This window comes from Vulpes vulpes, chromosome 9 (genome assembly GCF_048418805.1).
Source record: "Vulpes vulpes isolate BD-2025 chromosome 9, VulVul3, whole genome shotgun sequence".
NCBI classification, from domain to species: Eukaryota; Metazoa; Chordata; class Mammalia; order Carnivora; family Canidae; genus Vulpes; species Vulpes vulpes.
In genome coordinates, this window is record NC_132788.1 from 85,533,447 (window position 1) to 85,550,394 (window position 16,948).

Below are 16,948 nucleotides of genomic sequence, written 5' to 3' on the forward strand. Positions count from 1 at the left end.
TAAAAACCATAGACGTTATGCTCCTGCTCCGATCAACCTGATAAGAGAGGGTCCCTCTCTTCTACCATCATCAACAAGAATTGGAAGGCCACCCCCTGGAGGAAGGCTTACATCCCTGCTTTACTCCTTTCTGTGCATTTTAGCATCTGCAGAAAGGGGACTTCACTTAGAAAGACAGCTTTGTAAGCTTCCACATGGGGAACAGCCCTATCCCTGCCTCCTGGGGCTCTCCCACAGTGGCGCTATGTGGGGACAAAGTGGTCGGGAGCAAGATCTTTCACCGACCACACTATGAACTTGGACCTAGGACTTCTCAATGCTGATGAGCAGATAAGCTTCTAGACCTGTGACTTCATGATGTATTTAACTGAACCAGCCCTGCTGGGGCTCCTTGAGATGTGAGCTCTGAACACAGTACTGGGTGCACCCATCCTTCTGGCCACAAGTCTGTAGAGGGAGGCAGGGAATCCACATGCAAAGAAAGTCCATCTAGGTAAGGCTGGAGAAAGTCTGGAGCTTTCTGGGAGAATACAGACCCAAACCCGTACTGTGGGTGACCCACCCCCACCCCGGGCCCCTTTCCTGCCTTCAGTAGTGGCTAGGGAGCAGTGTGTCTGCACAAAATATCCTTGTAATCCAGAGCTGAGGGGACGTTCATTCCCAATGAGTTTGGTGGCCCCCACTTTAAGCCCCTGTTGCAGCTGTTAAAATGGCTCAAGATTTTTTTCACACTGACTTTTTCACTCGGACCCTCCCAACCCATCCATCCCTAGCTCATGGCACCAGCAAGGCTATGGCCTCTACCCAGGGGCTGCTCTTCCACGCTGCTATTCTAATCAACCAGATAAAACCCACTACAGACTAAAACAAATTCTTGAAACTACAACTGGGACCCGTCTCTGTAAATAAGAACAATTTAGCTAGCTGCATTTCTCTAGCTGCATTTCTCTCTGCCTTGAAGGAGAAAAACACTCCCACATGAACAGTGTCAAAGTTGACAAGTGCTTACATCCTTGAGACCAAAAAAAAAAAAAAAAAAAAAAAGGCTCCAGATCTCTGGCAGAATGTTTACAGATAAACAAACATCTACAGAAAGGGGAAAAAAAGCTACAACAGATTGGAAGGCATGGGCTTCTGTTTGGAACGAGTCCCTTCTCTGCTGCTGCATAAAGTGAAATCATTAGAAGGGGCTTCATGGGCTGTGTGTGGGGCCAGGTCACTGAGGCCTGAGGACTTTGTGGTCAGGCGTGGCTAGCTGCCATGACATCAGAGGACACCACGTGAGGGGCAGTCGGTGGCCGTCCAGAGCAGGCACACTGGGCTCAGTGAACTTGACTCTGAGCCTGTTCCTATACCTCACCTGCAAAAAGGCCGACAATGGTTTTACGGGTCAAATGAGGTTTCTAATCTTTTCCTGATTAAAGAACCTTCATAATCAGTGGAGAGTCCAAAAGTCACTCGTTGAATATGAAGGAGTCCCACCCTCTCTGGAACCCTTCATTCCAGGTGTTCCTATTCAAGAGACATGCTGCTTCCCGCATCTCTACAACATCTGAATCTTTTCTAAAACAGAACTGGAAGCACTCTGTGTCCTGGGGTAGGAGTCAAGTCTCCAGACATAATGGCATCAGGAACCTCTCTCCTCCAGGCTGCGGAGATGAGGAAGGAGGAAGGAGGAAGAACTAGCAGGATGAAAAATTGTGGTGTCTTACTTATACACATTTTTTTGGTCATAGTGTATCTTTCTGAACTGGGCTTATGCCAGGATCTTGCCTAAGATCCTTCACATGATGGATACTTCGGTGGCTAATAAGATTCCTTAAAAATTCTTATAGTCAAGGGTCTCCGGATTTCAAGAGATTTACTCTGGGACTGTACGAGGTCATGACTGCTCAAGAAAAATTTTTTTAAAGAAAACGAGAGAAAAAAGCGGAAGGGATGTTGTAGCCAGGATTTAACAGATGGCAGCTGTTACCATTGCTATCTGTTGTATCAGAGTGCTCTAGGGAAGGAATCATCCTTACCATGACGGTGAAGGGGCTATTGGGAATGTCAACTCCGCCAAAGCGCACGTAGATGACATAGGTGCCCGGCTTGGCAGCCGTGTAGAAGATGTCGTACGTGCCATCCTCATTCTCGATGACATCGGCCTCGGCCTCGGTGCCGTCGGGGGTCAGAACCGTGCAGGTCACCTTCCCCTTCCCGGCGGTCTTGGCATCAACCACAAAGCCCACTTCCTCTCCGGTTTTCACAGTGGAAGCGATTCCAGGGCCTGGAGAAAAGTTCAGGAGAAGAGAATGGAAGCTCCAGCCGCGGACAGCTGCCCTGGAGGCCCGAGAACAAACCACACCTTTGTGTGGTCTGTGTCGTCAATGCTCGACCCTCAACGGCGGCCACACGGGGCTGTCCCACAGATCACCGGGGAAGGCGCTGCTCACAGGACCGTTCCATTCGTTACTCACTAAACAAGCTCTGAGTGTCAACCACATGTTGGACCCAGCTTGCCGGCATTCAGGGGTCTGGGGAAGACAGTCAGCTTCCCGAAGCAGACATCTACGGGGCATTTTCTTAAGGGCCAGCTACACACAAAAGGGAACCAAACACAGTCTCTGCTCTCAAGATGTTCCTCATCTCACAGAGTTTGCAGGCCTGGCACCAAGAACCACACAGCTTGATGTGCTGTGTTCACACAGAGGGGGAGCTAAGTTACAGAAAAAATGATCTGTCGTGCTTCAGGAGTGTCCTATAGCACATCTCTATAAATAAAGTTCCAGGAGTCTGTATCCCATGGTTGCCACACCGACAGAGGGCTTTTTGAGAAAACAGGTAGCGACAGAGTTCTGAAGGACAGGTACTCTTGGCTAGGGGAGACCTATCACCCCTGTCCCTAAACCATGACCAGTCTCTCTCTGACTGGTGGCACCCTTTCACGTGGGAACCACAAAACAGGGAATGCAGACAAGTGAACTAAAAGCCTATTGGCAAAAAGAAAAAAAAAAAAGGCAGAAAGTGTGTAGAAGCAACAGGGAATGCTAAGAGCATGTTGTTCACATTCCACTACTGGGAATGGTAAGTAGCAGGGAATCTGGGGCCAGTCTGTGGAAGGCCTTGAATGACAGACCGAGAAATCTAGCCTCTAGTAGCCCCCTGGCTGAGAGATGATTCTGCTCAGGATCTGCCCCAGCAAGGGAGGGAATAAGGTCCAGAGTGCATGGAGTAAGTCCCTGCCCAATATTATCATTCCTACAGGCTAGTAAAGGCAATCTAATCATTCCTGGCAGACAGCATAGACCTAGGGTTAGGGTGGATTGGTTTGGCCAGTGGTTCAAAATTTCTCAATTTTTCAGCCCCAAATCACCATCTTGGGCAGTTTATAGCTTACTCTAAAAGCCAAAAGCTTTTCTCCATTTAGAGCAAGATAAGATATGAGAGAGAACTCATCCAGGGTAGACCTATGTTTAATTTAAAGAGATGCAAATCTGTTTCATTTCAGAGATGGGGATTCACATTTTGGAATCTGCTGGAATAGTATGAGAGTAGCAAGAGCTATTCTCAGGAACAAAAGGGTCCGTGGTTGTCTTAGACAGTCATGTCTCAGAAGCTAAAGGGACTGTGATGTTCAAATATTTCTGGAGATATTCTGAGAGCATGGGCTTGGTCTCGAGTGCTAAGGAAAAACCTAGATCCTTGAATGCATTTCTCTAATGCTGACCTGAATTGCTCCTGAATAAATCTTGAATAATTAAACCATTTACTCATGAAAGGAAAGGCACACATTTGCAGCTTCTCATGGGAGCTGCTGCCACAGCTGAGATCTCAACAAATGCACCCACTTCAAAAGTAACATAATAATAGCTTCCATGTGCCTGGCACTGTGCTAAGCATTTTTTATGCCTGACCTCATCTAATCTTTGCAATGACCCTGTGAAACAGTCTCCGATCCTGAGAAGAGTTTCTTGAATTCAAAAGTTCTCAGAAAGATCTTCCATCTAAGTCTGACTGAAGCTCAGAGTGGTTGAGCAGCTTGTCCTAATCACACAGCCATTAAGTGGCAGAGAAGGGCTAGCCCCTGGCTTTCTGACTCCAAAACCCACACTCACCTGTGGCCAGGCACTTGCTAGCATCTCCAGTCTGTGTGGCCCGGATGCGATAGGGAGACAGTGGGATGTCGTCCCCCCCATAGGTGACCCCAATCATATAGCGTCCGGTCTTGTCAGGGATGTAGGTGACGGCGTACGTGCCATCTTTATTGTCATGGACAATGGCTCTTTTGGGTTTTCCCTCTTGGTCCTGTGGATCACAGAGAAATGCTACTTAGGATGTTGTCATCAAGACGTAAAAACCACTCATGGGAAACTGAGGCACATTTTGCTTATTAATTTATGTCTTATTCAGGAGGAGATAGAATTAATGGTTTAATACAATCTTTTCTTTTGGGGGGGGGGTTGTGTAGGGAGAGGAGAGGCTCACAGATCCCTTTAACACCATATGGACATGGTCAATTTTTAGGAATTTTACCGTCACATGAACAAGTAGTGATTCAGCTCTGGATCAACTGAAAGGTAGAGAGACAAGGGGGCAGAGATTCCTGCTCTTGCACCACCACATCCACTCTCTCTCTTTTCTGTAGTAAAAGGCTGCCAATTCTTGGCTGGGTGCACTGCTTCCACTTCCTAGCAAACTGTGCCACTAGGTTATGGCCATATGACTTGTGACAAAGTTCCAGTAAATGAGAGGGAAGCAAAAGTCATACAGAGTTGCTCAAGATTGCTGATTGAGTTGAAAATCCCCCTTTCCCCTTCTGCCTCTGCCTTTCCTCCTCCTGGCAGCCTGCCATGTGTACCAGCTCATGGTCCATGAAAAGACCTCAGGACAGAAGCCACATGGCACCCAAGCGACTTGCCTCCGAGCTTCTTTAACAAGAGAGTTGTCCCCTGTGTGAAGGAACTCTTATATACATAGTGCCTTAGTCCTAATTAATCTGATGAGTCATTTCAAGGATTTTATAACCAAAGCAGAGGAATACTAGATCAAATACTAGAGATCAAAATACATGAGATTCATTCAAACATGGTCCTTGGAGCCACACCTTCAGACATCTCACTCAGGCAAGCATATTTGTTCTTGCACAATTACTGACTCTCTGATGGGAACAAAATCCATCAAACATTTGTATCAGGCCAGAAATTGGTTATTAAAAATCTTGTTTTTATCCTTGGCCCAGAATTAAGGTCTTTATTAATCAAGTTTGACTCTAGAAAATAACTCAAAGTTACCGTGATCTGAACAGCAAGCAGGCCTTCCCCAGCATCTCGGGCATCAATCGCAAATTCCACAGGCAGGCTGGCAGGCACACCATAGGAACTGAGGCCAGGGCCACTGGCAGTCACTTTGCTGGCATCATATGTGGGAAGAACCTTGACCTTAAAGGGACTTGAAAGACACATACATATCGCAGTCAGTGTGGACACCGTCATCTCAGCTACATTTGATCTTCCGTACACAAAGAGACTGGGCTTGAGAGGGGGGGATTTCTATAGCAGGTAAGACAGCGAGTGCCTTATGTACTTTAAATCCAGCAAAAATTTAAAACCATGTGACCATCATATCCTTTCTGTGAGTGCATTCCACGGGATACACACTAATCCCCAACTCAGTTTGGGAGACATGGTTAACTCATTTTTGTTATGCTAAGAAAATGTTCACCAAAATGGGAAGGGAATAGTGGAATTAGGAAACAATGCTGGAATGATAAAATTATCATTTTATCTCATTTTCTTCTATTTTTAATATGCTTCAGATGGCAAACTACCTATTAGCAAAGTAATACATAAATGTAATTTATAAATTACATACTGCTACATACTTAGACCTATATGGGTATCTCTATATAAAAATGTGTATATTAGGGGTATGGGTAAAATTTTTTCATCCTAAGGGGTATGAAAATAATCCTTTGGAGGCTGTTCTGAGAGAGGAAGAGCATATGCAACATTTCATATTCGTTTGAATGAGGAACAAGGTTTCTATCCAATACCCTCTGGGAATACTACTGTCAACCAAATCCTCAAGTAAAGAAGTGAAAAAGTAAAAAATCTTTGCTCTAATCAGAGAACTACCTGCAAGGTCACTGGAAAGAAGAACTTTGATGAATTAACACATTCCTTGTTTCTTCAAAGATTCTCAACTCCTTAATTTCAGCTCATCTTTAAATTAAAGATGGCCAAAAGGAACAAAATAGGAGGGTACAGGATATCAAGAGAGGATTTGCCACAGATATCAAGGCTAGTGTGTTGTAACACCTGTGCGTAGAATGCAGGTTCTCGCTGATACCTGCTGATCAGATGGATGGATGGGTAGACAGATGGGTGGGTGGGTGAGTGGATGACAGATGGGTGGATGGATCGGTAGATAGATGGGTGGATGGTTAGGTTAGGCAGATGGACAGATGGATAAATGAATGGATGAGTGGTCATCAGGACAGTGCTGGCCAATCTTACAGAGGGGTGGGCTTCAGGTTGGTTTGGACCCCCTTCTATAAGTGTCAGGGGCTTACCTACGAGGGATCTCCTCATCAGCATATTTAACTGAGACCATGTAAGGCCCCTCCTGGGACGGGGTGTAGGTCACTGTATGTGTGCCATCCCCGTTGTCCACTATGTTCACTGGCTCCACCAGGCCTAAGAAAAGAAATGAAAGGTCTTGAGGAATGCTTAGACTCTCCTTCACTCTACCTTCGGCTTAGCTTGAACAGAATCACATTCATCCCCAAGAGCTATTGGTTTTCACTTATGAGTAACATAAACGCAAGCAGGCCATAATCAGAGGCCCAAGGAATCACAGGAGACAGGATCCCCAATTCATGGTTGCAGAAATGACCCCAAGAGACACCTTTAGCTTTCTGTTGGCTAAAGTACACTCACTGAGCCCTTGAATATAATTACGGAGACTGCCTGTGCTTGTGCGAAGACACGTGTTGTAGGCATGCTATCCCCTTTCAAGCTGGTGAGGCATGCTTGGGATGTGGCAATTTTACTCTATAGCTGAGGTACAGCCAAAGAGTCCACAACTCTGAACAGCAAAAGTTAACTAATGGGCTGGCCAGTCAAACTTATGGTCACCTTTGAGCACAGACCATTATGGTGCCAGCAGGCTGGGTGTAGGTGCAGGGCAGGAGAGGATGCCAATCTCATGGGGTGAGGGGATCTTCAAAGTGATGCCTGCGGGGGATGGTTAGAGACTATGTTAAAGCATAATCAAGGCAGGCATTGGGTTGGTAGATTCCAGATCCCAGTTCTGAACATGAGCATCAAGAATGGGTCAATTGCAAGGTAGGTTAAGCAAAGCATGGCACACTCATTAAGCAAAGCAGATGAGGCAAGAATAAGGCAATTTTAGGGGTGAGACTAGCAAGAGGCATTCAGATCACATATATTAGAGCAGGAGCCAATAGGAATATGCCAACCTGTCTCCGTAAAGTCACCCTTCGGGTCACCTTTAAAGAACTCTGAAATGGCTTTCAAGGGGCTGCGCCATGACTGGGAATCCATCTCATCAGCTAAAATTAAAAGGCTGTTACTTCTGAGGCTTCCATAATAATATAATAGAGATAGATATCTAAGTAAAGCCTCCCCCTCTCTCATACACACACACACACACACACACACACACACACACACACACACAGGTCTTAAAGCTCAGTAACTATGCAGAATCAGATTCCAGCCCCATGACCTCATTTCCCTCAAACCACATCTGCCCTGAGCTTCAAAGGGCATAACCTCCTGCTGAACCCCATTAAGTAGAAAGTTCCTCTTCAAAGAAGGAAACCCTCGTTTGCCACTTCTGTAAAGCTAACACATCACTAGGGAAAAATCCAGATAATTTAAGAAATTAGGGAGAGAATGGCACATTTTAAATACCGGAAGAGGAAATGTGATGGCCTACCAAATAAGGTAAATTTCAATGCACTTCAGGGCTCTGTCCCAAAATGGCCTGCTGGTCATACCAAACCCCCCAGTTCCAGGCTGCCAACAAGGCAGGCCAAATTGTCAACAAAGGCCATTTCCCAAGAGATCCTCCAGGAAGTTGGGACAATGACAAAGGCATGCACCCCAAGGGCTGTGTAGCTGTCATTTCTAGAAATTTGGGGTGTGTTTCACATGGGCACCAATGTGGAACAAGGTGCTACAAGGCATCTCAAAACCCATTACTTCTGAACCTACTGCCCACCCAAATTCTAGGCCAAACCCAGTCACTGCACAAATGCAGAAATGTACATGTGAGAGCCCAAATCCTACTGGCTTCATCTCACTGCTTAAGAAAAATGAAAATTTACAAAGACATTGAGAGACATGTTATTAAATGGAAAGACCACTAGAGAAGTAAGAGGTCTGCCTGCTTTTAAAAGCAGGAGCTTCAGGGCTGAGCCTAGGTAGCTCTGTTGGTTAAGCATCCAACTCTTGATTTCGGCTCAGGTCATGATCTCAGGGTTGTGAGATCGAGCCCTGCATCAGATTCCGTTCTCAGCAGGCAGACTGATGGAGATTCGTCTCTCTCCCTCTGCCTCTGCGGCTCCCCCTACTCTCTCTCTCTCACAAAATATAGAAATAAAAGTTTTAAAAATCAATAAATAAAAACAGGAGGCTCTCCTGTTTAGGTAGGATATGGAGCAATAAAGTAATTTAAGAAATTTGCAGTTCATGACCAAACTCAAAAATAAAGTGCCTGCGCTGGGTCACAGTTGCCCCCCACTGGAGCAGAGCTTCCGGCAGGAAGGCAGGATGTATACTCACCTCGGGGGCCCAGGACCCTCACTTCCAGCGGGGCCAGGCCAGCCTTGCTGCTGTCCACCGTGAAGGACTGTAAGATGTGGGCTCGGACACCGGAGCCCACCCCAGGGCCAGCGATCTTGACCTTGCTAGGGTCCACCACATCCTTCACAGGAACTCTGAAGGGACTGCCTGGAAAAGAGGTCCCAGGGTTTTAAGCACAGCTCACGTAGAGCCAGGAGGCCTGCCTTGTGTGCACCCATGGGCATTCTCCACAGGCAGGCATCAAGCCATGTGCTGGGCCCAGAGTGGTTAATGCCCACCCACCCCACCCCCCGGGAACCCACAATGCGGGAGAAGGGTGAGGAAAACTAGAAGTAGAACATCACACGAAACAGATGTTGGAGGCATGTATAAACATTGGTGGAGCACTTAAGAGGCAACAAATCTGGTCTTCAGGAGGCCAGAGGAAGCTTTCCAGCGATATCTAAGTTGAGATGAGAGAGAGCAGATAGCACCCAGGAAACAGATGGAGGGGGTTTTGAGCACAGTGATAGGCACATGCAGAGCCCTGGAGGTGAGGTAGAAGACAGGCTGTCAATGAAGCAGAAGGACGACGCTGAGTGGTGGAAGGAAGGAGTGCAGACTGCTGCAGAGGTGGCTGGGCCTTGTGGCCCACATCTTATATCCTCTCCCCAAACAGCTCCTGAGGGCTTCCTGGAATCCTTGCCTTACAACACAGCCCACAGCTTCCTGCCACGAATGGCCTGCTTGGTTCCCTGGCCATTGGGTGAAGCCTTGCTCTTTCTCCCTGTCAGCTATGGTCCTCCTCCTGCACGGCTGACCCCAAAGGGACACTGGGGGCCTCCAACTCTTTGATGGTATTGGTTTTAAAGACCAAGGAAACAGGAGTGCCTGGCTGGCTCAGTCAGTTAAGTGTCTGCCTTCGGCTCAGGTCATGGTCTTGGGGTCCTGGGACTGAGCCCTGCATTGGACTCCCTGCACAGCGGGGAGTCTGCTTCTCCCTCTTTGTGTGTGTGCTCTCTTGCTCTCTCTCTCTGAAATAAAGATTATTTAAAAAAAAAAAAAGAGCAAGGAAAGAGAAAATGTTGTGTGATCAGGATTTGCAAGAGAAGTACTAAACAGAAAAAGTAGGGCTGGGTGAGAGATCCTCATGGGATTCCCCCACCAACATGGACCAAGTAAGAACTCCCCAGAGGTGAGCCAGAAACAGGAGCCCCAGTGTCCCTGACATCATGCCTCCTCAGGCTACCAAGCTCATCACCAAGGGGTGACATGCGCCTCTTGCTATGTGAGGAGTCTTTGTGCTCTCCAAGAAGGCTTGTAAAATTAATAACTTGTAACTGCCGCACAAACTCAGATGTCCCTGCTTGGCCTGCCTCAAAATTTATCTATTGTAAAATAGAGTGGTAGATTAAAAGATCACAAAAGAGTAGAGGTCTTGCCTTTTTAACAATAGCTGGGTTTCAATGGCATCAAATTTTTCAGCTAACTGAAATAAATGGCTGACCCCGGCAAAGACAAACATCACCTTCCAGGCGGGGGTTTAGGGGCATAAAAGGGACCTTCATTTCACAGAAAAACAGTTGAGAATTTCAGTGTCAGCAGCTGATGACAATAGACTACCTCTGAGGCTAATCTCCAAGTCAGAGCTTCCCCTGGAAGGTGTCTGAACTTAGCATGAGAGCAGCCAAGAAGTAATAAGAGAACTTTAGAACTTTAGGTGGCAGATACCAAGCATTCCCCAGGCAGACATCTAAAACCAATCACGGCAGCTTTTCTTCCTGATGTGCTTATCCCACATGATCTAGTTGACCCAAAAGCCACCACCAACCAACCACAGCTGGCCCACCAGAGGAATCCAATACGCCACAGTGGGCAAGACAGCATATCCCATCAAAAATAACCCCACTAGGGGTTTATACCAGGCCAGTAAACACTGGGCTAATGTTTAACCAACAAGAATTCCCATGAAAGCAAGTAAGAAGCCAGAAGGTTGTTGAATGTTTCATAGCAACACCTCATGAGGTCCTCCAACACGTGAACAACCACTTCCAGTCAAAATGCCAAGCCAACACATTTCGCCAGGTTACTGGTCCTATTGGGAGTTGGGATATTCACGGAGACACAGCCATAAGGAAAATTCTCCCTTTGCAGCTACTGCAAATATTAGACTCTTTTTCCCATTCAAAGAAGCAAAACAAAACCTGCTTTCATGCCACATCAATTATTCTTTGGGTACCTTTCTGAGGGATAGCTTACCAGGGATGTGGGCTCCTCCGTATGTAATGTTAACATCGTAATCCCCCGGAGCAAAGGGGATGTACTCAGCACTACAGCTTCCATCTTTGTTGTCTCTGCAGTTGATCTTTGACTCTGACGGTCCCTCAACAGTTATGCCAAGCCCACCAATTCCTGCCCCTCTGGAAAGTGTGGAAAAGAAAGCAAAGTAGTTCTAGTGGTTCATGCTGGTCTGTTTATTGCCAAAATTATTTTAAAATCCCTCCATACGCAATCCCATTTAGCCAACCTGGCTCAACTACCGTGACACTTCTGCACAGAAAATTCCTCAACGGTGTAATACAAAGGCAGCTCTGACCACTCCTCCGATGCTTATCCTTTATTTTTTTTTTTTCCTATCTAATTGTATTGGCTAAGACTACCAGTACAATCAGGTATGTGACATGTGATGAATTTTAGGAGGAATACTTCTAATACTTCACTTAACTATGAAATTGGCTATATGTTTCTACATTATCAAGTTAAGGAGTTTCCTTTTTTTTTTTTTTTTTTTTTTTTAAGGAGTTTCCATCTAGTTCTGGTTTACTCAGCAATTTTAAGACTTTAAGTGAGGGTTTTCTGGTACTTTTTGAGGTATACTGGCCTTTCTGTATAGCATAAGGCTTGACAAAAGAACATGCCTGGGGATCCCTGGGTGGCTCAATGGTTTAGCGCCTGTTTTTGGCCCAGGGCGTAATCCTGGAGTCCCGGGATCAAGTCCCACGTCAGGCTCCCGGCATGGAGCTTGCTTCTCCCTCTGCCTGTGTCTCTGTCCTCCTTCTCTCTCTATGTCTATCATGAATAAATAAATAAAATCTTAAAAAAAAAAAAAAAAGAACATGCCTTATATGCCATGAAAAAAAAAAAAAAGCCTCTCAAAAGTTGGGAGACCATAACACCTATGCAGAATATACCCATACAACTCCTTCCGAGCAGTTAAACTACCTAGGGCTACTCCTTTTAGAGAGTCAACACATAGATCCCAGGACCTTCCTCACCTGGTAACAACAGTAAAGACATTGGGTTTGTTGGTAAAGGCCTCTTTCAATCCTGGTCCTTGAGCCTGGACTCGAGATGGCTGGCAGCCTTCGGTTACAGCCACTTTGAAGGGACTATTTGGGATGGGCACATCATCATATGTCACCTCCACTACATGGAGACCTGTTCAAAATGACAAACAGAAACATAATTGCACAGGAGTCATCTATTTCTGGGAAATTACACTCTACTGTAGAGTTTCATCTAGCATTCTCATCTACCTGCTATCCCACGTTATTTGAAACAAGCAGGTTAAAGAAAGGTATCGGTTTGATCTGATTTTTTAAAAATATAGCTATTTATTTATGCTTCCTGTTCACTTGGCCGCCACATAACCCTCCCTCCCCAGTACACATACACACCAGGCCTCTCCCCCAAGCAAATATCACTAAGTCTGTATTCAAGTTAGTCATCTTAAATGTACTATCCTGATTTGGAAAAACTCCATCTGGTCGTTAGCCAAGAGACAAAGGGAAATCCATGAAATAGAATATACATGCATCTACATAAAAAGATTGAAAGTATCTATACCAGAATATTTATAGGAATTATATATTCAGGTAATGAGAATATATGGTACTTTCATTTTTTCTTTATCCTTTCCTGATTTATCAAACATTTCAATAATTTCTAATATTCAGAAAAGAAATTATGTAAAAAAAATTATACAAAAGGGCAATATGCCATGACATCAAGCTGCTCAGAGGAGCCTGAGACTAAACCTGGCCCAACTGTCACACAGCAGGCCCAACATGTCGGGCACTGAGCAAGCACTGGCTCTGCTGGGGAAGAAGGTTTCTACGTGTCCCTGTCACTTTGTCCATGCCTCTGCTGAGATAGGCCAGACAACCCGGGGTAGGAGTCAGTACCAGTCACCAAAGGAAACGGCCCAGCATGGCTCTGAATGACAGTGGTGTCCAAGCAGAAGTCATCTCACCTTTCTCAAAGGGTGTGTACTCCACCTGGTAGGTCCCGTCGGCATTGTCCGTGACAAAGCACTCGGTAGAGGCCCCTGAGGGGTTGGCAATGTGGGCCTTGATGTGGTCACCCCCAACTTGTGTCAGGGGCCGTGAATCAACTGTGAAGTCAGTGGTGGCTTCGCGAAACACATCTGCGGAGCAATCACACAGATAAGAACATCACCAACACCCAGGACCTTGGACCAAATCCAAGAACCAGGGTTCTTGGCACTTTAGGTATGTTATGTCTAATTTCAGTGACAATAGACAACTGTTTTCTCTGACTCTCCAAATCAAGAGTATTAATGACCACCTCCCCCCCAACCCGCCCCGCCCCGCCACCACCCTGTAAAAGCTCCTTCTTCCCAGGTAGCCTGTCGAAGCTCCTCCTCCCAGCCCTTCCCACTGGTGACAACATAACTCCTTGCACATTTTTTAGACAAAGGTGGGGTTAGTGCTACGACAGTTGAAAAGACAGATTTGCTCTACAGCAAGTATGGTATTAGTATCACGTTTTAAGCCTTGTCAATTAAGTGCCAAAAAATGAAAGATCTTGAATTTCCACATAAAAAAAACAAGATTTCTGGCTTTGCCAGAGAAATAGGAAAATCTGCTGGCAGTGATGAGCCCCATGCCCCGTAGAGAAACAAAGTGAGGGCCGGGCAGCAGAAATGCCACATGCTCACCCCTTTGCTGTGGTCCCTCTCTTCCTGATGTAGAAACCACAGGTGAGTGTTTTGTTATACCCCACCTGGCCCCAGTGGGCATATTAGTTTGCAGCTCTGCTCTGCATTTCTGGTGACCCCTAAGTCCCAAGTTATTTTGCAGTCTCCCTCTTTTTTTATGAAACCCACCTTTTCCTTCTATGCCTGGCCCAAAGACTTTGACCCTGCTGGTGTCCACGGCGGGCTCCACCTTGACCCTGGCAGGGAAGTGGGGCACGAGCTCGCCACCATACTTCATGGTCAGCGTGTACATGCCGGCTGTCAGGGGCACGTAGGTCACCGCGTAGGTACCGTCTTTGTTGTTTTCAATACAGACTTCAGCTTTCGCTCCCGAGTCTGAGACGGCTTCCAGGCCCAGGGCCCCGGGCCCTGCTTCCGAACAGTCAACACTCAGCAGCCCGGCTTCACCCACTTTCCCATGCTGGAGACCTGGTCCTGAAGCCACGACTTTAGAGGGATCAAAAGGCATTTCAATGTCAGCTTTGAAGGGAGAACCAGGTATGTGGACTTCTTCAAAGAGAATGTTGACGAAGTATTCCCCAGGCTTCGTGGGCAGATAAGAGACGGAGCAGGTGCCGTCACCATTGTCAGAACATTCAATTTTGGCCTCACATGGACCTTCCACGGTGAGGCCCAAACCTCCAGTGCCTGCTCCTTTGGTGTCGATGGTGAACTCGGCAGGCTTGCCCACGAGACCACCTTCAAGGCCAGGACCATGGGCCTTCACCTATTTGAACAGATAATAAAAGTCAAAGTCTGCCTGATGCTCAGCCAGCACTGCTTAATCCCTAAGCCTGCAATCAGCATTGAGCTGCATCTTAGTTGAGTGGCCCTCCTCCCTGGGGTCTCTGAGTCAGACAGACCACAGAGTTAGAGCCATAGTGCCATCCAAGCTGTGAACAGCTACGAGAGGGAGACAACGCCTGAAAGCCACAGCCCAGAGGCGTAGCCCTCCGAAGCACGGGGCATGACTTCCCCTCCTGCTGCACTCAGCATTTCTGAACCACAGGGCCGCAGGTGGAGACCTAACGTCTGGTCTAACAAACACATGCGGGTCTGAACGTTTATAGGATGGTTTTATGGACCTTTCTGTTGCTTTGACAGCTACACCTCTCAACAAATTCCATATAATAAAACATGACACTGGAGTGGTGGATATGTGTCATTATACATTTGTCTAAACCTGTAGGATGCGTAGCACCCAGGGTGAACCCTCCTGTAAACTCTGTATCTGGGGTGAACAGGATGTCAAGGCAGGTTCATCCATAGTAATACATGTACTGCTCTGCTGGGGGAGGTTGTGCACGTGCAGGCACAGCAGGTAGGAGGGAAATCTCTGTACCTCTCAATTTTCTACAGACCTAAAACTCCAAGCGCTATGGTCTAATACAAAAATTTAAAACCAAACAGAGTAAACTACTTTTCAAAGAGGGTGGGGCCAGGGCTTTCATCTCTGATTCAACAAATAAGAGAGTTTTATAGGACTCATGCTATTGAGACCACTGAAAATACTCTAAAGCCCTGGATTCCGGGCTACTAGGAAGAAATGATAATGAGCCTAATCTATTTTTCTATGGAGTTAAATAATTTCTGCAGGGTGAGCTCACCTGTCATGCCGGCCATTGGGCTCTCACTTTGCCCTCACAGGCTCATTGTGAAGCAAGTGCTGCTATCATGCTAACAATGGGAGGAACAGGACTTAGGGATGAGGAGTACCTCACCAAAGCCTCACCACCAGCGAGCAAGAGGAGGAGCAGTGGGGAGTACACCCAGCTGCCCAAGGAATCCTCAGGCTGAGATGTAGGACAGAAAACTACTGTCAGCCATTAAGAATGGACTTTCCTTGGAAAATAACTTTCCAAAGACCACTGTCATGCAGGATCAGTGAAGGACTACAGTGGTATACTGGACAAGAGGAGACAAAGTCCTGGTACAGAAACCAAAGCTGACCTTGGTGGGATCCGGTGGCAGTGAGGCCTCCACTGTGTAGGGGCTTCCAGGCACAGGGTGTCCGTCGTAAGTGACATCTACAGCGTATAGCCCCTCTTCCCGAGGGATGAACTTGGCCGTGCTGCTCTCCCGGCCTGCCACGGGTGCCACCAGACACGGCACAATCTTCCTTGAGGGGCTCGAGATCGTCACATCCAGCTTTCCCTGGCCGCCTGCCCCCTTGGTGTCGATGGCGAACTCCTGTCCCTGCCCTACTTCAACTCCTGGAAGAGAGGAATACACCCTAGTGATGAGCTGACCCTTTGCAGCAGCAAAAATGGCTGAAAGCAGAACAGTGACGGTTCCCTGGACATGAGGCCTTATCTTGGCATGTCCAACAAGCAAGGGTACCAAGGACAAGAAGAAAGACCAAGTTGGGATAATCAGCATTTACCTAGATAACGACCAGTACAGCTACTCACTAATAATGATACAGCTGACACGTACGGATACAATAATGCTTGGTTACTTACTGCCTGCACTTTATCCCCAGGCTCAGGACAGCACATCATCTCCTTTCATTTTTACCACAACCCTCTAGGGTATTTATTAGTTACCAATGGCTTTAACAAACTGAGGCTCAGAGGGTAAGGAATGTGTGCAGGGTGCCATATGCAGCAGACCACAAAGGTGGGACTCACACGTAAATTTACTTGACCCCACATTCTGCTCTGCAACTTATAATCTGACACCATCCTCTCTCCTTTTACTTACTTTTAGTGTTGACTTTGTATCAAAACATCCCCATAAGCCAATGTTTTATTTAATAATCCTTGGCAGCAAATTTAATCCCATAGCCAACAAAGCAAAAGTCACCAAGCTGGCCAATGCAGGGGCACCAATGAGAGTCTGAAAAATGGACTCTCTGGGCTGCGCTGGTATTTGAAAGGTCTCTGCAAAGCAGGGCCATGGAAAACTCATGTGTTATACTTGACAAAAAAGAGGAAAGGACTAGGGCGCCTGGCTGGCTCAGTCCATTAAGCAGCTGCCTTCGGCTTGGATCGTGATCCAAGGGATTGAGCCCTGTGTGGGGCTTTCTGCTCAGTGGTGAACCTGCTTTTCCCTCTCCCTCTGCCACTCTTCCTGCTTGTGCTCTCGCTCTCTCTCAAATAAATAAATAAAGTTTTAAAAAAGAAGGGGGGAAAGGACTTTGAACCAAAATGAA

The 16,948-nt window shown here is 46.7% G+C and overlaps 1 protein-coding gene across 4 annotated transcripts in view; it reads right to left on the reverse strand.

The window, feature by feature from the left end:
- FLNB (filamin B) overlaps positions 1-16,948 on the reverse strand; it is a 138,092-nt gene that overhangs the window by 27,402 nt on the left and 93,742 nt on the right. For 2 of the 4 annotated variants that reach the window (XM_025985807.2, XM_025985798.2), the window contains exons 20-30: positions 15,745-16,007; positions 13,924-14,521; positions 13,048-13,221; positions 12,071-12,233; positions 11,055-11,215; positions 8,796-8,963; positions 7,466-7,558; positions 6,557-6,680; positions 5,277-5,433; positions 4,101-4,290; positions 2,025-2,272 (exon numbers count right to left, since the gene is read on the reverse strand). In XM_025985807.2, coding sequence (XP_025841592.2) covers positions 2,025-2,272; positions 4,101-4,290; positions 5,277-5,433; positions 6,557-6,680; positions 7,466-7,558; positions 8,796-8,963; positions 11,055-11,215; positions 12,071-12,233; positions 13,048-13,221; positions 13,924-14,521; positions 15,745-16,007 — 2,339 coding nt within the window. The remainder of the gene's footprint in view (positions 1-2,024; positions 2,273-4,100; positions 4,291-5,276; positions 5,434-6,556; positions 6,681-7,465; positions 7,559-8,795; positions 8,964-11,054; positions 11,216-12,070; positions 12,234-13,047; positions 13,222-13,923; positions 14,522-15,744; positions 16,008-16,948) is intronic. The other 2 variants (XM_025985819.2, XM_025985812.2) reach the window with 1 other exon arrangement.